The sequence below is a fragment of the Phascolarctos cinereus genome, unplaced genomic scaffold (assembly GCF_003287225.1).
Source record: "Phascolarctos cinereus isolate Bilbo 61053 unplaced genomic scaffold, phaCin_HiC Scaffold_9;HRSCAF=440, whole genome shotgun sequence".
In the NCBI taxonomy this organism is placed as follows: Eukaryota; Metazoa; Chordata; class Mammalia; order Diprotodontia; family Phascolarctidae; genus Phascolarctos; species Phascolarctos cinereus.
Window position 1 is genome coordinate 256,532,867 of NW_027556402.1, and position 27,245 is coordinate 256,560,111.

The 27,245-nt window shown below is 58.7% G+C and overlaps 3 protein-coding genes and 1 long non-coding RNA gene across 5 annotated transcripts; 2 read left to right on the forward strand and 2 right to left on the reverse strand.

Moving 5' to 3' along the window:
- The first annotated feature begins 5,423 nt into the window (after positions 1-5,423).
- On the forward strand, positions 5,424-15,283 carry KAT5 (lysine acetyltransferase 5). 2 transcript variants are annotated; one of them, XM_020968389.2, is made up of 14 exons: positions 5,424-5,697; positions 5,803-5,869; positions 6,549-6,617; positions 6,743-6,879; positions 7,253-7,435; positions 7,571-7,645; positions 7,736-7,810; positions 7,897-8,145; positions 8,546-8,635; positions 9,120-9,260; positions 9,386-9,479; positions 13,873-14,032; positions 14,114-14,195; positions 14,756-15,283. In XM_020968389.2, exons 1-14 carry the CDS (start codon positions 5,686-5,688, stop codon positions 14,888-14,890), a joined length of 1,569 nt encoding a protein of 522 aa, XP_020824048.1. In that variant the 5' UTR covers positions 5,424-5,685; the 3' UTR covers positions 14,891-15,283. The 2 variants fall into 2 exon arrangements, with proteins under 2 accessions (XP_020824048.1, XP_020824047.1); XM_020968388.2 differs by having other exon boundaries at positions 5,425-5,697; positions 7,280-7,435.
- A 53-nt stretch (positions 15,284-15,336) lies between these two features.
- RNASEH2C (ribonuclease H2 subunit C) lies at positions 15,337-18,583 on the reverse strand. The gene is made up of 5 exons (XM_020968390.2): positions 17,751-18,583; positions 17,178-17,632; positions 16,084-16,190; positions 15,815-15,934; positions 15,337-15,444 (listed from the first exon to the last, which is right to left on the reverse strand). Exons 2-5 carry the CDS (start codon positions 17,443-17,445, stop codon positions 15,412-15,414), a joined length of 528 nt encoding a protein of 175 aa, XP_020824049.1. The 5' UTR covers positions 17,446-17,632; positions 17,751-18,583; the 3' UTR covers positions 15,337-15,411.
- Positions 18,481-22,073, reverse strand: AP5B1 (adaptor related protein complex 5 subunit beta 1). The gene is given in 3 exon segments (XM_020968385.2): positions 18,481-20,507; positions 20,509-21,156; positions 21,363-22,073. Coding segments are annotated over 3 exon segments (2,703 nt in total). The 5' UTR covers positions 21,513-22,073; the 3' UTR covers positions 18,481-18,602.
- On the forward strand, positions 21,085-26,729 carry LOC144455285 (uncharacterized). Its single transcript, XR_013484013.1, has 2 exons — positions 21,085-21,174; positions 23,124-26,729. It is a non-coding gene; the product is annotated as an uncharacterized LOC144455285 (long non-coding RNA).
- The last annotated feature ends 516 nt before the right edge of the window (positions 26,730-27,245 follow it).

Genomic DNA, 27,245 nt, shown 5'->3' on the forward strand with positions numbered 1-27,245 from the left:
TGCTGGTTGATTGCTTGTTTCTGTCCGCTTCTTAAAGCTGTCTCTCCTAAAGCACAACAGCCGTCGTTGACAGAGAGAATGTGCCCTGTGGACAGTGCCTTTCCCTGGATCCTCTGTCCTCTGAGTTTTGGTGGCACTGCTCTCTCCTGGTCCTCCTTCTGTCTGTCTGACCGCTGCTTCTCCATGCCCTTTACTGGCTTATCATCCCTGTCATGGTCCCTGAGTGTAGGCAGTTAGCCTCTCTACACCCTCTCTCCCATGCTCGTCATCATCTCTGGGTTCTAGTGTCATCTTTATGCTGATAATGGCCACAGCAATGGGCCAAATCTAACAAGATGAAATTCAATGGGAATAAATGGAAAGTCTTGCACTTGGGCACAAGAAATCAGGTCCACAGATATAAGAAGATAGAGGTGTAGGTGGAAAGTCACGTTCTGAAAACAATCTTGGGGTCTGAGTGACCTGCAAGCTCAAGAGGATGTGGTAGCCAAAAAGTCTGTGGCATCCTGGGCTGCAGGGCAGGGAGGTGACTGGCCCTCTGTCTTCTGCCCTGGAGAACAATCATCCAGAGCAGGCCTGCACAACCTGCGGCCCACGAGCAAACCAAAGGAGTTCTGGCAGCCGGGGAAAAATGTACAGGTTGTTTTCCTCAGCATTTTTGCTGTCTGCCTTTGGCGGCTACAGGCTGTGCAGGCTCAGTGCAAGCATCCCAGAAGGGTATCCACAAGCTGGAGTGTCCAGAGGAGGGCAGTGAAGGGCCTGCAGTGGGGCTATGGTGGGGTCCGTTGAAGGAAGCCTGGAGAAGAGAAGTCAGGGGGACATAATTGCTATGTTCAGGGATAACTAGAAGGGGGTAGAAAGAGCAGTTCCAAAGAGGCAGAGTTAGGCTGGATGTCAGGAAAAAACATCCAGACAATCAGAGCTGCCCCAAAGTGCACTGGGCTGCCTTGTGGGGAGGAGGTGAGTTCCCTGTCTTAGCAGGTCTTCAGGGGGTGGATGCCCACTTCCTGGCTATGCTCTGGCACCAACTCCTCATTCAGGGCTTGGACTAGAGATCTAGCAGCTGAGCTCCCTTTCAATTCTCAAGTTCTTGACCCATCTCCTAAAGAAGGGCTGGTTCCCACCAGAGCCTCCACTTCTCCTAAATGGCAGAGCTAAGGGTGAACCATCCCAAGGATACATTTGTTGATGGGTTCCTAGGGAAGTCACTCCAGAGAACAGTCTGGCCCTGGATTTAGCAGCTGCTATGAAAAAGGAATTGTGTTAAAAACTGGGCAGGGAAGTACATCGGAGGAAGGATGTGTTTTAATTGACTCTTTCATAAATCTGCCGATTGGAGAGGGGTGGGGGGTGGAGAAATACTTCACAAAGTCACCTATGACCAAGGAAACTTCACTCCTCTCTTGGGGCACATAGGTAGATGCTGTTCTCAGCTGTTAATGCAAAGGGTTTTTATTAATGCAGAAATGACATTAATTCTAAATTCATTCTAAAATAAACTGGTGGAAAACTTGGGTTTTCTAATCTATGACTATATCAGAAGAAAAAGGTGAACAATGAGATAGCTATGATTAGGTTTTCATTTTCTCATTGAGACCTAGTTGGATTTAATCAGTGCTTAAAGCTGGGAACACAGAATGTCAGAACTGGGAGATTTAGTACGTATGATGCAGATATCGGAGCCCAGGAGGACTTAATAGCATAGATGATCAGAACTGAGAGGGCCCTTTGTTGTTGTTCAGTTATTCATGACTCATTTGGGGTTTTCTTGGCGAAGATACTAGAGTGGTTAGCCATGTCCTTCTCCAGCTCAGTTTACAGATGAGGAAACTGAAGCAAACAGGTTAAGTGACTTGCTCAAGGTCACACAGCTAAGTGTGTGAGGCCAGATTTGAATTCAAGGTGAGTCTTCCCGACTCTCTCCACTGTGCCACCTAGCTGCCTGAAAGGGCCCTTAGGTTATGGAATATCAGAGCAGGTAAGAATCGGAGAGCATCTAATACCGAATGTCAGTGTTGGCAGTGACCTTAGAATATCGCATATAGAATGTCAAAGCTTAGATGGACATGAAACATCAGAGGTGGGAAAGACCTGAGAGCGTACATCAGATATGAGGGGAACCTTCGATGGTCAATGTGAATAGGGGCCTTAGAACGTGGAATAGCAGAGTTGTGAGTGACCTTAGAGCACAGAAGGTTAGAGTTCACCAAAGATCTCTCAGCTTCCAGATCCAAGGGCGTTTTCTCAATCCTCATTCTCATCGGCTTCTCGGCAGCCTTTGATAATACTGGTCACTCTCTCCTCCCTGACACAGTCTTCTCTCTTGGTTTTTAGGACACCTCTCTCTCCTGGTTCTTCTCTGACCGCCCCTTCTGTCTCCTTTGCTGGATCCCCCTCCAGATCATGCCCTCCTATCCAGGTGTCCCTCTGTCCTGGACCCTCTTCTTTCTCCCTCTCTACTTTACTTGGTGATTTTATCAGCTTCCATGGATTTAATTACCACCTCTGTGCTGATGATTCTTAAATTTACCTATCCTGCCTCAACTCTGCTGAGTTCCAATTTCACATATCTGACTACCTTTCAAGACATCTTGATCTGGATATCCAGCAGACATCTTAAACTCAGCATGTCCAAAACAGAGCTCATTGCCTGCAGAGGGTGACACTATCCTCCCAGTCCCCCAGGCTCCCAATGTAGGAGTCATCCTGGACTCCTCACTTCCAAGCTCTCTCCATCCAATATGGTGCCAAGGCCTGTTGATTTCGCCTCTGCAGCACCTCATGGTGAGCTGATTTCACATGTTTATTGACCGTCTAAGAGCTTATAACGTAAACTATCAGAGCTAGGAAAGACCTTACAGAACAGAACCCAAATGTCAAGGTCAGACTTTGGCTTTAGCACACAAAACCCAGAATTTGTTCATGAGGTAGGATGGCTCTGAGTGTTCAGAACACAGTAAGAGACTAAGAGAGAACATGGTATATGAGAGCTCAGAACATGAAACGTCTGAGACTGAAGGGAACTGATCTTGAGCACAGATGGGTATTACAACATAGACATGGACCGTTAGTGTGATGGGAGGGACCTGAGGACGAAACGATGCCATAGCTTAGAGAAGCCTTAGAGAATAGCTTGTCAGGGCAGGCTGGGCCCTTAGAACTGCTGAGGTGGATGGGACATTAGGGCATCAGAGAATATCAGAGCTAGCAGGGACCAGAAACTGGAGAACCCAGATGCTATTAACTAACACTGAGTGTTGGAGCTGAGTGTGACCTTAGGGCAGCTTGGTATAGTGGAAGAAGCATTAGTTGGGGAGTCAGGGGACCTGAGTTCAAATCCTACCTCAGCCACTGAGACCTCCCTAGACCTCAATTTCCTCACTAATAAAATGGTGGAGGGGCTGGAGTATTCGACTAGTTAATTTCTGAGGTCCCTTTCAACTCCATATCTACGATCCCAGAAAGACACAGAATGTCTGGCTTGGGGGGGAGTCTCAAAATGTAGAACATAGAATGTTGAAGCTTGTATGAGCCTTGGAGCATTGCCTGTCAGTGCTTAGGTCACACAGTATACAAGAACAATATTGGGAAGGAACTTAAGACTGTAGACTAACAGAAAGGGGGAAAGAAATTAGAACACAAATTGGCAGAATTGGGAGGGTAACTTAGAACATAGAGAGAAAAAAATGGCCAATCACGGGCTTTAAAAGACAGGCTATAGAATGTTATGCTGGGAGTCTCTACTGTATGCCAGACACTATGTTAAGTGCTGGGGATACAGAGAAAGGGAAAAGACAGTCCCTGGCCTCAAGGAGCTTGCAGTCTAATTGGGGAAACAACATACGAATGACTATGTAGAAACATCATACTGTGTAAATAAATGGAAGGTATTCCACAGATGTTAGGCATTAGAATTAAGGGGGACCAAGAAAGACTTCTTGCAGAAGGTGGGGTTTTAGCTGAAACTTGAAGGTTGCCAGGAAAGCCAGGTGGATGGGGATAAAGAGGGAGAACATTGTTACTTTCTCTAGTCTTGGGAAAGCCTTGCTGGGCAACAGAAAACAGGACAGAGAATGTTCAAGATTGGACAGGCTTGAAAACCTAAAACATGGTGTTGGAACTGGAGACCTTGGACATAGAACACAGAGATGGAAGGGACCTTTGAATCGGTCGATCGGCTATGTGCCAGGCACTGTGTGGGCAAAAAATAAAAATTCTTTGCCCTCAAGGACCTGCCATTTTATTAGAGTCCAACACACACACACACGTAAATATATCCCTAGAACACAGGCTGTCAGGATTGGCTAGGCATGTCAGAGGATAGATTGTGAGAGGTCTAAGTGGCCTCAGAGGTCATCTTATCCAAACCTCCAAAAACCTGAGACCCAAGGGAGGGATGTGAACTGATCAAGGTCATACATAACCTCTGAGCCTTTGCAGAATGTCTTTTTCACGTCCCTTCACAAAACCACCACTGCGACACTTCCATGGGAGCTCACGATTCATTTCCTTTTTTGGTTTAGAAATGTCAAATGATAACTGTGTTAGAAATTCAAAAGCACATTTGTGTTGTTGAAATACTTGTGTTTGCTGTGGGAGAGATCCAGGGCAGCTCACTGTCACAGACAAACGTGGCCAGTTTGTTCTTTGTGACGGTGGCAAAATGTCCTCAGCAAATTGGAATGGGTCACACCCCCCCCCATTGCTCTCCCCAGTCTGTATTTGCTCCGATTAGCTTTGGTAAATTAAAAACTAGTAAATCTAATAACTTGTCAATTGACTGACAGCAGCAAAACGACCGAGGCAAACATAAACTCTGCCTCCTGGGGATGCTCACAACGCACCTGACCACACGAACAGGGTTCACATGCGGGTGTAAACAAAGCAGCACATGCACGATGCCTAAAGTTTGCAGAGCACCGCACAAATATTTCATTTGATCTCATCACAAGGGGGGGGAGGTGCTGTTATGACCCCCGTTTTACAGCAGAGCAAACGTAAACAGAGATGAAGTGATTTGCCCAGGGTCACACAGCTAATAAGTATCTGGTCAGGACTTGAACTCAGGCCTTCTAGCTCCAGGCACAGTACTCTATCCTGGACAGTTAGATTTGGGGGTCTTAGAATAGGAGCATGAGGGCGGGAAAGCCTTTCGGTGCCCATCCCGTCCAACCCCTACACTGAAGCCCAGGTTGGAGAGTGACTTGTCCAAGGTCACAAAGGCAGCAAGTATGAGAGGCAGCATTCGAACCCAGCGCACGACTGACAGAGAGCACTACCCAGCAGCGTTTCCTGTTCTGCAGAGCGGGGCCCGGCCGGAACAACAACAACGCGTCACGTGCACCGACGTGATCCCGACGCACTCGAACGACGTCGCATGAAGGACCCAGCCCTCTTCCAATCAGAGGGCGCGGCGCAAGGCCCCGCCCCGCCCCGGATCCGGCCTGGGGCCTGGAGGAGGTCCCGGCGCCGCCTGCCCACCCGGAGGCCGAGCGCCCCTGAAAGTGGGCCGGCCTCGCCGCTCTGGCCGCGTACTTGGCCGGGGGCTCCCTCCTGCCCCCGGCCCCCTCCGCCCGGACGCCTCTGTACCCCAACACCCTTCGAACTGCATCAGGGAGGTGCCGGTACGCCGGACGTGACGTCACCCCGCGGAGCCGGAAGCGGCTCCTGAGGGAGGGAGGGAAGATGGCGGAGGTGGTGAGTCCGGGGCCCGGCGCGGGGCGGGGCGAGGCGGGGCGGAGGCATCCGCAGGACGGCGGCGACTCCCCCGGCCTCCCCCATTGACCGCGGTGTCTTCCCCAGGGCGAGGTCATCGAGGGCTGCCGCCTGCCCGTGCTGCGGCGTAATCAGGACAACGAGGATGAGTGGCGTGAGTGACGGGGGGCGGAGCCAACTGGCGCCGTGGGGGCGGGGCCTGGGCGATGGAGCCCTGCGGGGAGGGCGGGGCTTGGGAAGCGATAGGCGTGGTTCCTTGAGAGGGGCGGGGCCAGACCATACCTGGGAGGGAAGGGAAGGGGTAAAGAGAGGGCCGGGCTGGGGGAGGGGATGTGGTCTGTGTGACCCTGGGGAGGGGGCCCGGCTGGAGGCCCAGAGACCTCCTTGGAGGGGGTAAGGGAGGGGGTCAGTAAAAGGGCGTGGCTAATTCGAGGGTGAAGCCGGAGGTCTCCAAGAGTGGGGGCTTGGTGGGATGTGGTTAGAGGCCTGAAGACCCCCACCCCCACCCTCCTTCGGAGAGGTGAGACTTGGTCACCAGCTTAGGATGCCTGGGGTGGAGGGGGGGCGGGGCTACGGAACCCCAGGAGCCACGGGGCGTGGCCGGGGAGGGCGGGGCCTTGGACACCCCCCTTCCCCCCACCCGCCCAAGGGCAGTCCAAGGGCAACTTAAGGGTGGGGCCGGGGACTGGTGGGGAAGGGGTGAGACCCAAGCTAAGGGGAGGGGATGGTCTGGGGGAGAAGATGCTCTTCTCAGGAGAGTGGGGTGGACCCCAGAGCCCAGGGGGAAGGCCTGTGCCCAGTGCCCTCGTTTAAGCCTCCTGCCTCCCCTGCAGCTTTGGCCGAGATCCTGAGCGTGAAGGACATCAGCGGCAGGAAGCTGTTCTATGTTCATTACATCGACTGTGAGTGCCGGGCCGCCGCCGGGCCGCGGTCCTTGGGCACAGGGTGGGACGCGGTGGGGTCAGGCAGATGAGAGGAGGAGACCCTGGCGGCGGCCTGGCGTCTGAACTTCTTCCCCTCTGTGCAGTTAACAAGCGTCTGGATGAGTGGGTGACCCATGACAGGCTGGACCTAAAGAAGATCCAGTTTCCCAAAAAAGAGGCCAAGACTCCCACAAAAAATGGGCTCCCTGGGTCCAGGCCAGGCTCCCCTGAGAGGGAGGTGGTGAGTAGATGCAGTATCCAAATCGGAGCCTGGAGACAGTTCCCAGGAGGATGGTCAGGCCCCGCCCCCATCTCGCTTGTCCCTGTCCTGCTTAACCCATGGTTTGGGGGCTCCTGTGCCGCAGGCTGAGGATGAGAAGGGGAACAAGGCAGCCTTGCTGTGGAGGCGTGGCCTGGAGAGAGTCTGTAGAGATCAAGGTCGGGTCAGAGGGTGGAGGTGGTGTTACTGAATCTGAGGTTTCAAAATTCAGTCACCAAACCCCACAGAGTTGGGGTGGGAAGCCAGCCCAAGGGGAAGGGGTGGGGGGGTGAACCCACCTGGCTGATGGGGGCCCCCTCCTCCCCTCCCCCTCGCTCCCTTCCCCCTCCCCCAGAGGAAGACCCTGGACCTATCTCTACAGCCGGCTTCGGCCCAGGCCAGTGGGAAGACACTGCCGATCCCGGTGCAGATCACACTCCGCTTCAACCTACCCAAGGAGCGCGAGGCCATCCCCGGCGGCGAGCCTGACCAGCCCCTCTCCTCCAGCTCCTGCCTGCAGCCCAACCACCGTTCCACGGTACCCTCGGATTCCACTCTTCACCTGGAGCTCCGGAGCCCAGCTCTCATCCCCACTGTTCCTTGTGAGCTCGCTTCCCTCCAAGACCCAGGTCCCCTGCCCCTTTGACCCACCTTTCTCGGTCTCTCTCTGCAGAAACGAAAAGTGGAAGTGGTTTCGCCAGCAACTCCCGTGCCCAGCGAGACGGCGCCAGCCTCTGTCTTTCCTCAGGTGTGTGCTTGAGGCCCCTTCGGTGCCCCTGAGCCCATGCCCTGGAGCCCCTCAGCTTACTCTGCCCTTCCCCCTCCCGTGTCTCCACAGAATGGCTCAGCCCGGAGGGCGCTGGCCGCCCAGCCAGGACGGAAGAGGAAGTCCAACTGTCTAGGCACCGACGAGGTGGGTCTGGGGAGGAAGGAGAAGAAGGAGCCGGGTTCTGGGGGGTGGCATGCTCATCTCCCTCCCTGCCCTGCGGCCACTGACAGGACTCCCAGGACAGCTCGGACGGAATCCCGTCAGCCCCACGCATGACAGGCAGCTTGGTGTCCGACCGCAGCCACGACGACATCGTTACCCGCATGAAGAACATCGAATGCATCGAGCTGGGCCGCCACCGCCTCAAGCCCTGGTACTTCTCCCCGTACCCCCAGGAACTGACCGCTCTACCCGTGCTCTATCTCTGCGAATTCTGTCTCAAGTACGGGAAGAGCCTCAAGTGTCTGCAGCGTCACCTGGTATGTGACCAGGCCTCTCTTCCCTGGCCTCCCTTGTCGACTGATGGCCTACTGTGTGCCAGGCACTGTGCAGAGCTCTGGGGAAGGAAAGAAAGGCAAAATCCCAGTCCTTGCCCCCAGGAGCTCACGATCAGACTGGGGAAATGAGCTTGGGTCCTTATGTGCAGATGAATAGAGAATAGGTGGGAGGGAGCCTTAGCAGGGAGAGGCCAAGCAGCTGGTCAGGCTGGGCTGGGCTGGCCAGGAAAGGCCTCCTGCAGCAGGTTGGGGTTGAACCAGTGAGCCAGGGATTGTCAGAGGGAAGGTGTGCTGGGCCAAGGAGGCCTGGAGATGAGCTCCTGCTGCCGTCCCACATGTCTTCCCCTGCCTCACACGCTTCTTCCCCACATCTGTTCCTCAGACCAAATGTGACCTGCGGCATCCCCCGGGCAATGAGATTTACCGCAAGGGCACTATCTCTTTCTTTGAAATTGATGGGCGTAAGAATAAGGTGAGTGGAAATGGGGGCGTGGGGCCGGGTGGCAGTTGGGTCCTTCTGGGCCAGACTCATCTCCCAGGACTGGACTTGGGACGATAAATTAGCAGATTCAGATGCTTTGAATACATACTGGCTAAATTGACGCACCAAATAAATTCCCAAATGGGACCACTTTATTCTCTGCCTGAACTCGTCAGTCCAGAGTTATAAAATACTTTTACAAAGGGTCCAGCAGTTCACCAAAGGTCTGGTCAAGGAGTTTGCATGGAATCCCTCCCTCTGGTGGCATCTCTGAAGCCTCCAATGCTATGAAGGAGTCATCCCTGCTAAAGAGTGTTTGGCTTTGGCAAAGCGCCATAGGCCTTTCCTGGCCCTGACCTGCGTGGACAGGCCATGGGCCTGCTCAGCGTCCCTCAGAGGGAAGCTTGAGGCTGAGGATGGGTCCTGGGCATGCCTGTGCTATCTTGCTGATGGCCACCCCCTCTTTCCCCCCCAGAGCTATTCCCAGAACCTCTGTCTCTTGGCCAAGTGTTTCCTGGACCACAAGACCCTGTACTATGACACAGACCCATTCCTCTTCTACGTCATGACCGAGTATGACTGCAAGGGCTTCCACATCGTTGGCTACTTCTCCAAGGTCAGCCCCTGGGTGTCCCAATCCTCTCCTGTCTGTCGGTCCCGGCGCTGCCCTTCCCCAGCTCCTGTCCTCCTCTTCTCCTCAGCCCACCATCATGCTCACAGTGCCCTTTCTCTCTCCTTTAGGAAAAAGAGTCCACAGAGGATTACAATGTGGCCTGCATTCTGACCCTGCCTCCGTACCAGCGGCGTGGCTATGGCAAGCTGCTCATTGAGTTCAGTGAGTGCGGGAAGGGCAAGGACGGAGCTGCCCAGGGCTGGGCATGGCTCTGGGCGTGGCTCTGGTTACAGCTGAAGATGCTGAGGTGGCCACCAGGGTTAGCCCTCTTACTGTTAGAGGGGGCCGGATGAGGGAGGGAGGACCTGCCCTCGCTGGGAGGGAAGAAGGTGAGCCCCTGTGAGGCACCAGGTGTAGCCGAAGCAGTGCTGGAGAGGACAGACAGGCACGTGGACTGTGCTGAGAGCGGCGGTCGGGGCCTTTTGGGGAAGAGGCATCCCCTCCTCGCAGACAGAGCCGGGCGTGCCTCATTTTGCTCCTGTCTTCTTTGCCAATGAGGAGGATGTTTGACGGGAGGTGCCGTCACCCAGATGGCCAGTGATGAGTAGGGCCCAGATGAGCTCCATCCCAAGAGTCCCAAGGAGAGGAGGATGGGTGGAGACAAGGTGGGAGAAGGGCAGGTGTGGATGCTGTCCAGTCTCGCACGCAGGAGGGGCCAAAGTGTGCACCGGCTCAGTGAGTCCTACTAATTCCTGGGAAGGCTCTTGAGCACATCAGAGAGGTAGCGAGTTCAGGAGAGGTCGCAGTCCTGCCTGACCAGTGATGTTTTCTTTTTCTGGGTGTTTATATAAGTTATCACATATTGTCTGCTCCCGCATCTCATGCTCTTCTGTAGAAAAGACAAGGAGATGCAGTACAGACAACGAGAGAGTTAGACAGACTTGGCCAGAGGGCCGCTCTCCCAGAGTGGCGGATGGTTGAGTGTCTTCTTGGCAGGTCTGCAGGGCAGGGCCCCGGGGATCTGAACGTGGCTCTGTGCCATTCGGTGCTTTTCTCGCCGTCTTGGATAAAGGCATCGATGGCCTGCAGAGTTCCCACCCTGGACGACAGAGGCAGGGTCCCAAAGGAGAGGCCGGAGCTGGGCAAAATGTCATCAGATGGTATTCAGTAGGGACGAATGTCAGGTCTTGCAGCTAGATTTAAACCGTCATTCTCATAAATATAAGGTATGTGTGTTGAGGCGGGGGAGGTCCTTAGCGACCGTGAGCTCTGGAGGCGTCAGCAGTGAGATGGGGCCCCCAAGAAAGCTGTGCTACAAGATGTCTGGCCTCTGGGATGAGGCCGAGGATGGTCCCGCTGTCCTGGGCCGTGGTCAGACCTCGTGTGGAGGCTTAGGTTCATTTCTAGGGGTCCCTGTTTAAGAAGGATGTGAAGGTGAAGGGTCCAGAGTGGGGCAGCCAGGATGATGAAGGGCCTGGAGTCTAAGACCAAGGCACTGGAGAAGCGGAGATTTGGGGGGGGACGAGTATTCCAGTATTCGAGGGCCTGCCGGCTGTGTGGTCGTGTGTGTGTGCGCGCGCACGCCTGCCTGGCCACCTTCACAGCGTGTAGGCCACCCCGAGGGTAGGAGGCCGCCTCCGGAGGTGGTGCTGTCCCACCTGTCAGGGATTTCTGGGGTGACTCCTCACCCAGCAGCCCCTCTGTTCCCCTTGTCCGGAGGAGGTCGCTGTGGACGGGGCAGCACCGCACGCACGGTGCAGCGCTGGCTGGGAGATGGAAGGGCTGGGAAGATGAATGCTTAGTGTGCGCTGGGCCCTGGAGGCACAGAGGCTACGACATCAGGAGCTTGCATTCCTTTGAGGGAAAACAGCATGGACAGAGACAATGCAAAACGACCCCTGAGCATTTAGTGAGCGCCTACTGTGTGCCAAGCACTGGGAGCACAGAGGGGTGGAAGGGAGTCCCTGCCCTCAGGCAGGAGAAAACATGCAGATATCTGTGCGCCAGCGTCAACACCAGCAAGTTCTGTGCAGGGGAAATAGAAAAGGGGAAGGCTTCCTGCAGGAGGCGGGCTTTAGCTGGGCCTTGGCCTGTCCAGGCTCGGGGACGGCCAGAGAGAGGGAGGCAGCAGGAGGCCGAGATCACCAGATAGAGGAGTACAGTAAGGGGGCAGCTCGGTGGCATGGTGGATAGAGATCCGGCTTTGGAGTCAGGAGGACTCGAGTTCAGATCTGGCCTCAGACACTAAACACTTACTAATTGTGTGACCTTGGGGAAGTCACTTAACCTTGATTGCCTCACCAAAAAAAGCAAAAAAAAAAAAAGAGTACAGTAAGGGGTTGGAAGACTGCAAAGGTGGGAGGGGACCAGGTTATGGAGGGCTGTGAAGACCAAACAGAGAATTGTGTATCGCAGTCTGTTGAGTAGGGGGTGACAGGACCAGACCCGGGCCTGAGGAACATCTCTTTGGTGGCTGAGTGGAGGATGGACAGGAGTGGGGAGAAGCTTGAGGCAGGTTGCTGCCCCCTTCCCCCGCGACTCCTGCAACAGTTTGGGGATGAGGGTCTGCACCAGGGTGGAGGCTGGGGCAGAAGGGAGCATGTTGGAGAGATGGGCAGCAGCCTAGACGTGGTAGGTGAGAGATGGTGAGAGGCTGACTCTCGGGGTGGGAGTCTGAGGTCTGAGAGGATGGAGCGGAGGTGCCCTCTGTGTAATAGGAAGGTAGCGGAGAGGGCCCCGGGGGGGAAGTTCTGTCGTGGACATGTTGAGTATAGGCGTTTACTGGCTGTCTGAAAGGGCATGGGAGGTCAGCAAAGCAGTGGTTGGGGCAGGAGAGGCGGATGTGAGAATCCTCAGCCTAGAGAAGGCTGTTGAATGCATGGGAGCTAATGAGGCTGCCAGGTGAAGCAGCCTACCAGGGGGCCCAGGCCAGAGCCACGAGGGACCCCTGTGGTTAGAGGGTGGGATCTGGAGGAGTATCCAGCCAGGAGACGGAGGTCACTGGACTCGGCAGCTAAGAGCACTGACGTGTTGCCATGTCCTTCCCAGCTTTGTTTTCCCCAAATCCACGTTCCCCCCAACCCCAGGATGGATGGATGGTGGGGGATGGCCAGGGGGCAGTGTACTGGAGGCCTTGGAAAGGGCTAGGCTTGACCCAGAATGAACGGCCTGGGAAGAGGAGGGGAAAGCTCCAGAGACAGGGTGGCTCACTGCGCCTCCCCGGCTCTCTTCTGTAGGCGAAGATGCCCCAGGGCTTTGTGGCTTTATTGGGTGCTTGCTCTGGGCAGTGGCAGACTCTGCTGGGGAGAGGCCCCCTAGAGTGCCATGATGAGGGCCCTGATCTGTGCCCCAGACGTGAGGGAGGGTGGTCTATTTTGGAGTGTGCCCGGCCTTTTCTTTCTCAGGATTTCCCCTCCTCTTCTTCCTAAATTATAGTTGGCCAGAGGGTTTCAAGTACGCCCCCCACCCCAGTTTCCTTCTTCCCCACAGGGCTTGTATTTCTGAAAGTACTTAAAGCACTTTGTGGTCCTTCCTGACCTAAGGATGGCCTGAAGGCTCCCCCCCCCCCGAATGTATGTTCCAGCTGCCAAAGGCCCCCTTCAGTGGGAGAGGCCTGGCACAGACTCCCAACCCCACTCAACCAGCTCCTGTGGGTCGGGCCTGGCAGCTGGGCACACTTGGCATTGCCCACATCTCAGGTGCCCTCCCACTCCCCAGTGTTCTCCTTCCTCTTGCCCGTACCCCAGTCGTATTAGAGCTGGAATCAGGCAGAGGTGCTTTACCTGCTGCTGAAGTGAGCCCTTGGAAGGCCCCTCACCTGCACGAGAGCGCACCACCTCCCCAGGGTGGTCAGACTCAGGTCGTAGCTGCTGTTCCGCTGGCCTCTGGGACTGTCCTGGCACTCTCAGAGGCTGCCACCTCCTAGTGCATTAGCCTTGAGTAAACAAAACAGCACCTTTCAGTGTCTATGGGGTTCTTCTAGGGGAGTGGGGTCCCCAGAAAGCAGAGCCAGGAGCTGCCCAAGGAAGGTGCGAGAGATAGATTTTGGCTCAGACGATAGGAGGAAAAACTGCCTGACTCTTGGAACTGTCCCAGTGTGAGAAATGGGCTTCCTTAGGAGAGCTGTGGAAGTCGAGAGTGGGGTCAGTGTCTGGGCCAGCGCTGGGCCAGTGTAGGCCTAGCAGGGGGCAGGAACTTGCTCCTTTTGGGGGAGGGGGCTGTTCTTTCTCTGAGAGCTGAGGTAGAGGAGAAATCCAAGTGTAAGGAGAAGCTGGTCTGCTTTGTGATGCAGTAGCTCAGGGCTGGCGTCTTTAAAGAGGGGGCACGGCCCCTCTCTGCCCCACCCCAAAAGTCTCAGAAGCAGCCGGCCGTTCCTCACACCTGAAGTCCCTGCTTCCCCGGGGGAGGGGTCCCCAGAAGGAGCTGCGACCTCCTCTGTAAAACGAGGGGGTCGAGTGAAGGCACTTCAGAGTGCAGGTGTCCGTCCTGGCAGCCTCAGCACCGCAGACCCTTGCCAAGTGTCCCTCATTTCCCGGGAACCTTTGAGTGCCCAGTGCCAGGGGCTGTAGACAATGGAAGAGTTTGCCCCTGACTCCTCTGTCCACTTTCCCTGCAGGCTATGAGTTGTCTAAGGTGGAAGGGAAGACGGGGACCCCCGAGAAACCCCTCTCGGACCTTGGCCTCCTGTCCTATCGGAGCTACTGGTCACAGACCATCCTGGAGATTCTCATGGGACTTAAGTCGGAGAGCGGCGAGCGGCCCCAGATCACGATCAAGTGAGCCCTGTCCCTTGGTGGGCGCGGGGTGGGGTCGGGGGAACCGGGATGGCCCGTGACCCCCGTGCCCATGCCCCACAGTGAGATCAGCGAGATCACCAGCATCAAGAAGGAAGACGTCATCTCGACCCTGCAGTACCTCAATCTCATCAACTATTACAAGGTAGGAGGGCGGGCTCCCTCCTCTGGGGACAGCCCAGGCTGCTCGGGGGGGCGGACGACCACAGCCTGCCACGAGGGGACCGGGCCTCCGCGACCGGCACGTACCTGCTCTCCTTCCCCACCGCTGGCCGTGTCCAAGATGGCGCCTCCCTCCTGGCCCTCGGGGATCCCGGCTGGCTGTTGAGAGCTGGGTGGTTTGGGGTGTCTGAGCCCACCCCCGGTCACTGCTTCCCCTCCCGTGACTTGTTCGGCCCCTCCCCCCAGGGGATGGGCCCGCCTCAGTTTCGGATGCTTTGCCCCTCAAGAAGGCCAGCTGTAAATATTGGGTCCTGGCCCACTGGGCCTAGGAGTGGTACAGCCAGGTCAAAGGGCACGTACATGTGTTTTCAGTGCCTTTCTGGGCCTCATTCTTTGTGCTCTACAGAGTCACGGGGGCTGGTCACAGCTGCGCCTCAGGGGACTTCTTTCCACAACGTTCCTCTGATGTATGTCGTTTACTCTATCGCTGACTGCCCTTCTTTGAGTCCCTGTTGACTTGACCTGCCTCCTTCCCTCCCCAAGGGCCAGTACATCCTGACACTGTCAGAGGACATCGTGGATGGCCACGAGCGAGCCATGCTGAAACGGCTTTTGCGCATTGACTCCAAATGTCTACACTTCACCCCCAAGGACTGGAGCAAACGGGGAAAGTGGTGACCTCCTCTCCTTCCCCTGTGCCACGCCTCCTCTGCTGCTTGGGCTGGACCACACGGGACCCTGGCCAGGAAGGGCCTTCCTCCGGGCTCGGCTCGGCCTTGAGCACGTGAGCTGCTGACATGGGAAGAGGGAGACGCTGGGGGTTAGAGACTGTGGTACCTGCAACAGGACGTTCTGCCCACCCAGGGGCTGCTGGGGCTTGGGCCCACGTGTACAGAAAGCTGGGTAGCTATGTATAGTGATGGGGAGAGGGCGGGCCAGCGGGAGGCTTTGTACAGGGGGCTGGGTGGGGGTGTACAGTTGTTTTGTAAAGCGTGAGCCAGAGGGGCTGCAGGAGAGCATGGCCTGGGACGCTCCTGCCTTGCTTCGTCTGCAATAAACTGTTTCTACAGACCCAGGTCTCTTTCTCGGGGGCCGGGAATGGGGAGATGCCACGGGCGCACACACAGTTTCCAAAAACTTTTATTTTATCTGGGGGATGGGGTGTAGATGGACACAAAGTTTGGGCTCCAGCTGTTTCTTCAGTCGTCCTCCTCGGCCACAGGCGCATGGATCTGTAAGGGACAGACAAGAGCTGCAGGCCCAGGTCTGGTGCCACTACTCAGGATGGGTGGGGAGGCCGGGCTGCCGGAGAGCCCTGGGCTTGAGCCCGGAAAGAGAACAGGAAAGCCCTGGCGACCAGCGGCTCACTGCACAGATGCCAGAGGCTGCCCCCCCCCACCCCCCCGTCCAGGCTGCAGAGGGTTAAGGGGCCTTCCAGAAATTTGTCTGAATTGAGGGATGTTGCCCCAGTCCAGACATTACCATCTAGGGGTCTCCTCAGGTGGAAGGGGGAAGAGACCTCCCTTCCAGTGATGGGAATTGGATGGGGGCATAGAAGAGGGCCCACGGAGGGGCTGGGGGTCCCTGAGCTAGGATACTCACAGCAGTGGCCAGGCTGGGCCAGCTCAGGGCTCTGTGCATCCTGGCATTTGGCCCTGGGGGGGCCTCCAGGCCCCAAAGTGTAAAGCAGCTAAAGGTACCAATGGCCTGGACGGTCCGATCCTGAGGAAGGACCCAATAAGGAATGATCCGTAATGCTGGGATGGAGCCAGGTCCCGCTCCCCCCAAGCCCGAGGTGCCCGCCGACCTCTGGCCCCCACCCCTGAGATGCCCACCGACCTCTGGCCCCCACCCCCGAGATGCCCACTGACCTCTGGCCCCTCAGACTTGTCTTCCCGAAGCACCAGCCCCATGTAGCCAGAGGGCAGTGTCACCTCTTCTCCGTGCAGGCTGCGGCCCCTGAAGGACACCACTGGCCCTGGGGCAAGGAGGGGACACCACAGGTCAGGGACATCATGTGACATGTGACCTCTGCTCTACACCCAGCCCAGGGGGCCAGCACACGTCGTCCCCCCCACCCCACTGGGCAGTGACTTTATCCAGGGCCTACAGAGACACACAAAGTATAGTAGAGACGTCTCAAGCCACTTTTCCCTCTCTGGGCCTCAGTTTCTTGCAGTCTGTGAAATGAGCCTCTCCTCTGCTCAAACACCTTCCCTGGCTCCCCACTGCTTGCCCTGGAGAGGTCCAGGACCTGCTCAACTGCTGGGAGTGCCCCAGCTTGTTCCCTGGGCCTAGACTGCCGACCCCTCCTCCAGGAAGGCTTCCCAGATGCTGCAGGGAAGGGAGGAGGGTGAAGCAGAGAGCTGGGGTGCCAGCCCCTCACCATAACACTGTTATGTCAGAGCCCTGTCAATTTGTGTCTCAACCCCCTCCTAAACTTGTGGGTCAGAAGAGGCAGCTGTGGGTCTGTGAGAAGGGCGAATTCATAGCCAAAGGTGCTGGGTTCAAATCCCTGCTGTCACTAATATAGTGTGAGGCCTCGGTTTCCCCATGCCTAAAATGAGGGTTTAGGATCGATGGCCTGAGGTCTTCTGGGATCCCTACACCCGTCCTTGACCAGTGAGCTCCAGGAGGGCTCTGCACACAGCAAGGGCTTAGTTAGTTCATGAACTCATAACCCTTGGACGAATGACACCACCAGGTATTCGTCATCCTCCCCACCACCACCCCGTCCGGGCGGGAGGGGCCGGTCCCTGCTCCTCCTCTGGCTCTACCCCTGTCTCAGAGAGCAGACAAACAGCGAGCCCGACTTCCTTTTCCGGGAGGGCCTCGTGGCGCCTGCGCACACGGAGCGCATGACGTCTGCTAAGCGCCTCTCGCTCGACCCCCTCCCCGTTATTCCGCGGGCCGATGGGAATTGTAGTCCGTTCCCGCCCAGCCCCACCGCGCATGCTCCTGGCACCTGAGGACCCCGGCCGGATGGCCGGGCTGAAGAAGCGACTGACGGCGGCGGGTCCGTTGTGTTGGATCTCGCACGGCAGCAGGTGCAGCGGCGTCTGCGCCGCGGCTCGCACGGAGCTCGGCTGCAGCCGGATGAGACCCGGGACCGCGGGGGCTGCGCCGTCCGGCATGCTTTCCCTGTGCGCGTGCGCTGCTGCGGGGGATGCACTCGGAACTCGCGCCGAAGGCTGCGCGCCGTCTCTGCGCTTGCGCTCTGCGTGCGACCCCATGGGAGCCGTAGTCCACAGTAGTCGGGCGCGCTGACGCCACCGACGCCGCGGGCCGAAATTCACGGGAAGACGGAAGTAGTTGTGGTGCTTTGTGGGTAGCTAGTGCGAAGGCCTCCCGTGATCCCTAAGCCTAGGCGCGTTCCGGGCTTCTGCTGTAGCCCCCGGGGCCCTGCTGCTCCAGCCTTTCCTGAGAAGGGGAAAGGATCAGGGTCACTTTTTTTTCCCTTAAATTCAATTTTTATTTTCGGTTGCGAATTCTCTCCCTCCCACCCGCTGAGAAAGCAAGAAAAAACACAAGTCCTTACGTTGATTATCGAAGCAAATAATCCCGTTGGCTAAGTTTAAAAAAATTCCCTCTGCACCCTGAGTATCCGTCCCTTAGCAAGTGGGCAGTCTGATTTGTCCCGAGTCCGCCGGGTCCAAAGTTCCAGCGTTTGTCTTTGCGATGCTGTTACTGTATAAATTGTTGGCTGGTTCTGCTCATTTCACTTTGCATCCGTTCACACAAGTCTTAGTCCCAGGGAAAGCTGCTTAGACTTCTCTCGTGGGACGTGGGGGAAAGCTGCTTCCTTGAGGAAGCCTGGTCCTGGGGCAAATCGGAACTGTGGGGAGATCCTTTTCCTGTCCTTTCAGGCTGTCTGTCCTCCTGGCTGGAAGCTTCCCTTCAGGACTGCCCACTACGGCTCCCCCTCATCCCTTGTTCCTGCCCTTGACTCCCACATTTAGGGAGGCAGCATGAGGTCATGGAAAGGGGGGATGAATTTGGAGCTGGGTGACATCGGGAAAGTCACTTCTCTTGGGGTGTTTCCTGTAATAGACCATCTTTCAGGTCCCCTTTCAGCTCCAAATCTGCGCTCCTGCGATCCCTAAGAGAGCCGAGATTGTTGAAAAGATGGCCAGTCGTGCCACCTAAGCAAAGGATTACTAGACTCAAGCAAGACTCAGTAAACATTTGCCTGCTGGGCCCCTCAACACTGTGCCAACCCTACACACAGCCTTCTTTTACTAGAGAAAAAAAAAAAGGAAACCACGGACTTTTCACCAATAAGCAAGCCTTTATGAACAGGGGGAATGAGCAGCAGGGGCCCCAGTCTCCCCCTGGCCCTATTCCTGTCCTCCCCAAACCAGTGTCTTCCAGCAAGGATCACCCTCCCTCCTCAGAGAGTAGCCCCCAAGCCTCGGAGATATTCCCCAGCCAGAGGCAGTATGGCCCAATCATCTGTTCTTAGGGCCACCCTCACCCCATCCTCCCCAGCAGCCTCCAGTTGCAGCAGCAGCTGAGAGCTAGGGGGGAGCCGGATGGCCACCTGGTAACTGGTGGGGGGGGTGGCAGACATGACAAAAGGCTCCCAATGCTTGGTCACCAGAGTCTCTAGTGCCTGGCCCCACCAGGGGCCCCACATGCAACTCTCTGCTCCCCCAGGAAGGCAGGAGGCCCAGAGCTCGTGGAAGGTCTGAGGGTGGGTCACCTGTGGAGAAGATGGCGGCAAAGGCAAAAAGAGATCAGCAAAAGCAATGGGAAGGCTGGGCAGCTGTGCATAGCAGGTGAGGCCACTGGGGGTGGCATAGAGGACGCTGATGTCCAGGAGAGCCGGGTAGGGACGCCGGGGCTCCAGGGGAAGGAGCAGCAGCTTGGGGGACGCACCAGGGCGAAGGCAGGGGACCTGCACGGCCTTTAGTGGCTCATAGTATGGCCCCAGGATGCGGAAGCGTAGCTCCAGTGAGTAGAGGGTCTCAGAGGCTTCCACAGTGAGGCCCAGGATCACGGGGGGCTCCTTGGCCTGCCGAGAAACCCGCCTCAGCTGCAGTGGGGCCTGGGCCTCCTGGACAGTCAGAGCTGAGGCAAAGCCCTCATTCTCCTCCACCAGGGAAGAGCCCAGCATGGGTGTGGAGCGCGTGGGGCCCAAGGCTGAGCCCAGCTTAGGCCCCGACAGGTGGGTAAACAGGCTGTAATAGAGACGGCCCCGATCTCGGCTGTCAGGGTCATCCAGGCCCCGGGCCAGCTCCTGCAGCAGATTGGCCAGGTCCCGGGGGCCAGCCCCACTAAGCTCTGTCCCCCTTAGGAGGGCCCGGCAGGTCCCAAGGAGGGCCTGCTCCCAGGCCCAGTCCCCACCCTGGCCTAGGGCTGCCCACAGGAAGCCCAGTGTGGGGCCCAAGGGTTGAGCCCCAGCCACCTTGGTAAGAATCTGTAAGTGCCACTGAAGGGCTTGGGCCCCACCAGCACCAGCCACTGCCACCTGCTGCAGGGCCTTGCCCAGGGGCTCTGCCAGCACCTCTCTGGCCTGCTCTAGAAGGTCAACAAAATGGGGGGCCAGGCAGGGCCGGGCTTGGTACAGTTCTGCCAGGCCCTTTGTGAGCTGAGCCAGGGCCCCTGGGTGGCTGGCTAAGCAGCGAGTAGCCAGGTAGGAGGCCCGGAAACAGAGGGTGACTGAACTCCGGGGGGCCCCTGGCTGAGCTGCCCCCTGCCTCAGGCTGGCCAGCAGCCTCTGGAGGTAACCCAGGGCCCGATCCTCTGTGCCCTGGCAGTCCCTGCTCCCATCAGCACTGAGCTCCTCCCCACACAGGAGACACAGAAGATGTAGCCGGGCTAGGAGATCAGGGGGGTCCTGCAGCAGACTGGGCAGAAGACCTGTGGCCAGGCTGGGGGTGAGCAGAACTGGGGTGCCTTCCTCCCCTGCAGGCCCCAAGGGCCAGTTCTCAGGGAAGTGCAAGAGGCAATGGAGGTAGAAGAGGCGGGCAGGGGACGGCAGGGCTGGGTGCTGGGCAGCACCCACCAGCCTCCGGAGCAGCAGAGCTTCGTCCTGGGCCGTGAAGAGGGCCTCCCCGAAAGTGTCCTTTGCGGCCAGCACGGCATGCAGCAGGGAGACCCTGGCCGTGCCCAGCAGCCGCACCAGCTGCGGCTTCAGGAGGGCAGGGGGCTGACCACGAACGGCCCTCAGCACCTGGCTCAGCTGCTGCAGCATCTGGGCCTGGGCTGGCGGGGTCAGCAGGTAGGACAAGTCCAGCAGCTGGGATACGGCAGCCCGCAGCTCCCGGGCCTCAGGCGGGGGGAGATCCAGGGGGGCCGGCGCCGGGCTCTGCCCAGTCCCCTTCCTGGCCTAAAGGCACTGCTGGATCCCAGATGTCCTCTCCGGCCAGGGTCCAGTCCCACAGCCCAGGCCACTGGGCTCCTGGTGCTTCCAGGCTCCAGTCCCAGGCCTGGATCTCTCCACCCTGGGGTCTGTCGGTTCTGGCCACCAGCAGCCCGTGCAGCCCCGCTGGGGCCCCAGGGCCCACTTGGGCCAGGGCTCTGAGGGCATTTCGCAGAGTAATCACAAAGAGCAGGCAGTGGGCTTGGGTAGCCCGGCTGTCCTGCAGAGCCCGCAGCAGCCCCAGCTGGCCGGCCAGCAGCCCGGGGCGACAGCTCTCCAGCTCCCGAAGGCACTCACACGCAGTGGCCTGCAGGGCTCGCTGCTCCTGACCCGTGGCCCGGCCTGAGGCTGCCCGCAACAACACGGGCAGCAGGCGGGATGTGGCTGCCGAGGCCGGAGCCAGGGCCCCACAGGCCGCCAGGACGCTAGTGGCGGCCAGCAGCAGGGGCCGACGCAGGGCCGCGGGCCGCGGGGGCAGGAGGGCCAGTGTGTCCAGCAGTGCAGAGACGGCTGCCTCGGCTGCGGTGGGGTCGGGCCACAGCTGCGTGGGGAACTCCATGATCACAGACAGCAGAGAGCCCTGGGGAAGGAGAGGAGGGTCAGTCTGGACGCCAGGGCTGGGGCCCGGGGGTCACAAGGAAGTCAGGGGGTTGGGGGCTCAGGGATCTGGGAGGTCGAGGCGTGTCAGGCGCTGGGGTGAGCTGAGGGGCCGAGGGCGGGCGGACGGAGATCTGGGGGGTCAGAGTGGGGGTCGGAGGCCCCGGGGTCGGGGGCCGGGGCTCCCACCTTGGTGGGCTCGCTCTGCCTCTCGCTGCGCAGCTCGCTCAGCAACTCGGCGGCCAGACCCTCTGCCCCGGCCCTGGCCACGAAGGCGGCCGGGCTGGCCCTCAGCGCCGCCAGCACCCGGGCCCACGCGTCCGCGCTGCGCGGAGCCATGGCCCCCCAGCCCCGCTGCGGCCGAGGGAGGGAGCAGGACGCGCCGCGGGGGGCCGAGTGCTATGGCGGAGACCTCACTTTTCAGGCTTCGTCCCTCCCCCAGAAGCGCTGCCCTCCTTCCTGTTTCCCTCTCCGTCCGCCAGGAGGGGTCCGAGGTCGCAGGACCTGCCCCGCCCCGCCCTCTCCCCATCCTCGCGTGCTGAAGTCACCCGGGAGGGTGGCGTGGCGTGGATGGGGCGGAGGAGGGGTGTCGAGGTCGAGGGAGCTGGGAGCGCCCGGGTCCACACTGGGACTCCGGGGACCCTAGACCTTGCATTTGGGCGGAGCGCTAACTGCAGTTCTCGTGACCGCGTTAGTTCGGGCCGGGGTCCCAGGGCTTCCCCCCGAGAGCGGGTGAGCACGACAAGTACGCAGCGCGGGCCAAGAACGCGGAGGGGGGCGATGGCGGCGCCGCAGGAGAACCCCAGGGTTCAGTCCCCTCCAGGGGGCAGCCGCGGGCTGCAACTGGAACCCGCGTCCGGGGGCGGGGGCGCCCCGACTCGGCCCGCCCGTCTGCCCCTGCCGGCACCGAAACCCGGGCGCCGCCCCCGCCCCCCTAACGGGCCGGCCCGAGGGGGGGGCGGGGCAGTAACGGGGCGGCCCCAGCGGGGGGGGGCCGGGCAGGCGCCGGCTCGTCGGTTTCGCTGGGGCTGAGTAACTGTTACTCTGCCACCGCGGGGGGGGGGGAACCGCCTCTCCCCGAAACCGCCGGGCGTGGGGGCGGGGCAGGCGCCCTCTGGCCCTCGAGCTCCGGCGTCCGCCTCCGGGGAGACCCCCGGGCTGCCCCCAAAGCCGTCCTACTTCCGTCTCCCCCTCCCAGGCAGGGCTGGCTGGGAGGACCCCACGGCTGACCCCCTCCAGGAAACGGGTCCCTGGGACCCGGGGCCTGGGCGGGACTGAGCGTGCCCTGAGAGCCCCACCTGGGAGTCTGCTGGCCGGCCCTGCTCCCAGAACCGGTCTGGCCAGGCTGCAGACACTGGGCGGGCTGGGCTTGGCCTCGTGGACCCCACCCCTGGGCCCGGGTCTCTGCTCCCTGGCAGGCTGGGGGCAGTGGGCACCCTGGCCCCCTCCTGGGGAAGCTCCCCTGGCTGCAGGACAAGCCTGGCTAACCAGGGGCCCCCCCCGGGTCATGCTAGAGCCCTGGGCATTAAGGGGCACCCTGGGGCCCTGCAGACCTCCCACCCTTCATAATAAATGCCCTCAACGTCAGAGCTGCCCGGCTTCTGGACTTGGAGTCAGGAAGACTTGGTTTCAAATCCTGCCTGGGAGGGCCCTTTGGAACCCTGGCCATTCCAGCTGGGAGGGACAGTGGCAATCTCCCAGTTCAACCAGCCTTTTACAGATGAGCAAAGGGAGGTCGTGTCCCCCTGGGGTGCCTGGCCACACACCTCCCTCCCTCCCTCCCTCAGCACAAAGCATTTTGCCCTGGCATCATGCCAGCCTGGAGCTGTAGGCAGCACTTGGCACCTTTGCCAGCTGCTGGCAGTACTCCCCCTCTGGGTAGGGGTTATGGAAAGCCTTCATGGCAGCCCGAGAGGCAGTGGGCCCAAGCTGATCATGGCCATTTGACAGATGCAGAAACCCAGGCCCAGGATTGCCCAGAGCAGGAGGGAGGGGGAAGACCCAGGCCTTCAGACTCTGGTGGTCCTTTGGACTGCCCCTTGATTCTGCTCGGACTCAAGCTCAGGCTCCCAAGCCCAAGAGAGACGGAAGGTCCCAGTGGCCCATCTCTACAGGACCGGGACTACTAGGAGTGCAGACTGGCACCCACAGCCTGCTCCCTGATGCCCTTCGGTCGTAATTAGCCCAGGGCTTTGAAGCACCAGTGGGCCAGGTGAGTGTTCCCAGGCCTGGGCCCTCACCCCCCACCCCCGGCCCAGTTGCCCTGAAGGGGAAGGGGAAACCTCAGTGTGGGAGAAGAAAGGCCCATGGGGCCCAGACAGCAAGCCCCCCAGGGGGTGGGGGAGAGGCCTAGCAGAGACAACCTGGTGTGTAGGGCGAGTGGGCAAAGACCTCCCCAGGGACTGGTCTGCCGGCACCTCTGAGTCAGCCAGGCCCCCAGCCTGCTGTCGGCTCAGCTCCTGACTCACCACACCCCAGCCCCAACTACTTCCCTCTAGGTGCCTCAGTTTCCCTGGATATAAAACAGGGATAATGACCCCCAAGAGGCTGGGGGTGGGGAGGCCTCCTGGGTAATTAGCAGCCAAGATGAAAGAGGGAGGCCAGAGATGAGAGGAGACAGCAGGTGGGGGTGCCCTGGGACAGACGGTTTTATTTGACCATCAGGTCTAGGAGCCGGCGCCATGGGCCCTGGCAGAGAGGCCTCGGCTCTGCCTCTCCCGAGCCCCTTTCCTCTTCAGAGCCTCAGTTTTCTTCTCTGGTAGATCCAGAAGCAGCTCCCAAATCCCTGGCAGGCCTCCCCAAGGAGCTTAGGGCCCCAGCTCACGGCCTTTGGAACTAGTCCTGGCACCGCGCCCGGGGGCACGGCCTTCCTCTTCACTAGGGAAGAACCTATCAGTGGTGTCTGGAGCTGCCTCAGATAAGAGGGAGACAGGGGCCGGTTGTGACTGGTGGTTTGTCCAGAGCAGAAAAGCAGGCGTAGGTCAGTCCCAGCCCAGCCAGGGCAGCCCTCAAGCTCCCCTCCGTCTTCTTCCTGCCCCCTTCCATCTGGCTGAGTCTCCAGAGGGCCTCTGCTGACCTGAAGGTGGCCAGTGTGTGTGACCTTCGATGAGGTGAGATCCTATCAGCACCCAGGGCTCCTGAGGAAACCACGGGGGACACTTGAGGCTGCAGCCCGTCTCCCATTTAATAGTGACTCACACTTCAGGATGTTTGAAGGTTCAAAATGTTTTTCTCCCAAGAGGCCTGGGAAGCAGGCAGCACAAAGATTATCTCCATTTTACAGAGAAGGAAACTGAGGCTTAGTGCGGCCCAGACTCAGCTTGCCTCTCTGTCACAGAACTAGGAAGGCGGGACTACAGGGCTCGAAGCCAGATCTCCCCACCGTTCCACGGCTGCTTCCGATACCAGGCTCCCCTCGTGAAGGGCCCCACTGCCGCCTTTCCCAAGGCTTCCCTTGTGGCCCTGCCTGGACAGGGGCGCACCAGCCTCGGGGATTCGGAGCTGGAAGGGGCGTCAGAGGCCGCCCCGACCAAACGCTTTGTTTTACCGAGGATCCCGCCACAGGGACCTGGCAGAGGCAGGCAGGAGGGAGCCAGGACACCCCAGGAGATTCCAAGCTCCCTTCAGGCAGGCCTCCTCTCCTCTGGGGCCTGGGCTTCTGGGAAGACAAGTCAGGAGACCTGCTTACTGCATAACCTTGCACAAACTCCATCCCCTTTGTTTCCTCATCTGTAGAATGGGGGTGACCAACATGCCCCAAGACTTTTGAATTTCAGATGAGGGGTGCTGAAGGGCACCATAGAGCCCCCACACAATAACCACGAGTGAGGTCCTTCCTGAGGACTGTAGGGCTCACAGAGCATTTACAAAGTGGGCCTCATTCTTCTTGTCCTCAGCACACAGGAGGCCCCCCACCCAAGGGAGCCGAACCCCTGTCTTCCACTCCTTAATTCGGCCCAACCTGCCCAAGACGACTCTGTGGGTCTTCCGCTAACCCGGAGTATCCCTGGGGGTCTAACCCGGCCCCCTCCTCTTCTGCCTCTCTTGCTGGGCGCTCTAGCCAGCTTCCGTGATCCAGTTTCCCCCTCAGCATCTCTATGCGAATTATTTTCTAGAGCTAGCCCTAACCCTGTGCTAATTTCTAATCTCCCATCATCCACCCGCCCTGGACATCTTGAGCCCATGTAAAATTCAACATGCCCCAGGTAGCATGCCTTCTCCCCCAGATCTCCCTACTTCTGAATTTCCTTAATACTCCTGGGGGCGGCTAGGGGGGTGCTACAGTGCACGGAGGCCTGGGCCTGGAGTCAGGAGGACTTGCCTTCCTGAGTTCAAATCCAGCCTCAGACACCTAGCTGGGTGACCCCGGGCAAGTCACTTCATCCTGTCTGCCTCAGTTTCCTCACCTGTAAAATGAGCTGGAGAAGGAAATGGCAAACCTGTCCAGTACCTCTGCTGAGGACACGCCATTTGGGGGTCACTGAGAGTCAGATGTGACTGAAAAACCACCAAACCATACCCCATCCTCCCAGTCACCCAGCATACCAACTGTGACGCCATCCTCGCGCACCCCCCATCTCCGACCTTTTGCTAGATCCTGTCCTTTCACCCCGGCGTCTCTCTGGTCCAGCTGCTTCTGCCCTCCGGCAACTGCCCCCGGTGCAGCCCCTTCCTCAGCACCCCTCCTCTGGACTGATGAAACCGCCTCTTCCCCCTGCCGAGGGTGACGTTTGCCCTGGCCCTCTCCCACACCTGCCCCAGATGGAGCTCCCGGGGTCCCTGGCACCCCCGGATCAAAGGAAAGCCCTCACGCCCCATCTCCCGCCTCCTGCCCCGTGCCTGGAATGCTCCGGCCCCTCCCCTCCGTCTCTGAGTTCCTCTGGCTCTCCTCAAGGTTCGGCTCAAAGGCCACCTTCTTCTGCAGGGCAGGGGTCTTTTCCAGGCTCTCCCTCCCCCCGCTTCAGGTTACCCACATAGCTGCATGTCGTCTGCCCTCTTGGAACGGAAGCTCCTCGAGGGCAGGGCCTAGCCCCGGCTCCGCACGTAGATGCTTGATAAATGGGTGTTGACTGACTGATGGAACATGAAGAGAAGCAGAATACAGGAAGTGCAGCAGGGGAAGATCACGTACAGGGCGATGAGCCCAGCAGACAGGGCAAGAGCAGCGGTGTGTCATGAGATGAGGGGGGTCGGCCCCAAAGAAGCTCCGGGGACGGGCACCTCGCTCCGTCCTTTTAGGAGCGGGGGACGACAGGGTTGGGACGTTGTGTACACAGTAACACTGGGCCTGGCTGACGGGGGAAGACATTTCCTTTAAATAAAGAAAAAGACAAATGTCCAGTCATATCCCACTGGGGGTTTTCTTGGCAGAGACGCTGGACTGGTTTGCCATGCTCTTCTCCAGTTCATTTTACAGATGAGGAAACTGAGGCAAACAAGTGACTTGCCCAGGGTCACACAGGTAGTAAGTGTCTGGAGCCAGACTGGAACTCGGGTCTTCCTGATGCCAGGCCTGGTGTTCTATGCACTGAAGCAGCACCAGCCCCCCCCCCAAAAGACAAGCATTCTTAACGGTAAAGGCTCTTTCAGAACGCAGCACCTGAGGCCTCAAGGTGTCCTCATTCACGGTGATAACAATAATGATAACAGATGGGAGCAGCCTCGCAGCTCACCTGCCCCCCAACCCCTCCTCCTGTAGAGGACCACCCGGATTCAATCATGATGGAGCCGTGCTAGGCTGGTGACTGACTGGGTGTGTCAGTTTACAAGCATGTATTGAGTACCTACTGTGTGCCAAGCCTGTGTTAAGGGCTGGCATTACAGCTCCTGTCCTCAAGGATGTCACTCTGCTGGGGGCCATGATACGTGTGTAATGCTGGACAGACGAGCTCTAGAGGGTGGATGTGGATGTGATCTCGGGCAGAGCTCTCTGGGCAGGAGAAGCTAGAGAAGGCCTCCTGTGGAAGGTGGACTTTGAGCGGAGGCTTGAAGGAAGGCAGGAAGACACTGAGAAAGCAGGAAGTGAGGAGGGGCTGGCATCTCAGGCGTCAGGAGCAGCTGGTGCAAAGGCGT

Coding starts and splice junctions, on each gene's coding strand:
- RNASEH2C (XM_020968390.2), bottom strand. CDS start 17,445: ATGGGGTCGCACGCAGAGCGCAAGCGCAGAGACGGCGCGCAGCCTTCG. Junction 15,935..16,083: donor ACAAGTCTGAGGGGCCAGAG/GTCAGTGGGCAT, acceptor GTCCTTCCTCAG/GATCGGACCGTCCAGGCCAT. Junction 15,445..15,814: donor GGCCCAGCCTGGCCACTGCT/GTGAGTATCCTA, acceptor TGTCCCTTACAG/ATCCATGCGCCTGTGGCCGA.
- KAT5 (XM_020968389.2), top strand. Junction 7,811..7,896: donor ACTGTCTAGGCACCGACGAG/GTGGGTCTGGGG, acceptor GGCCACTGACAG/GACTCCCAGGACAGCTCGGA. Junction 8,636..9,119: donor TTGATGGGCGTAAGAATAAG/GTGAGTGGAAAT, acceptor TTTCCCCCCCAG/AGCTATTCCCAGAACCTCTG.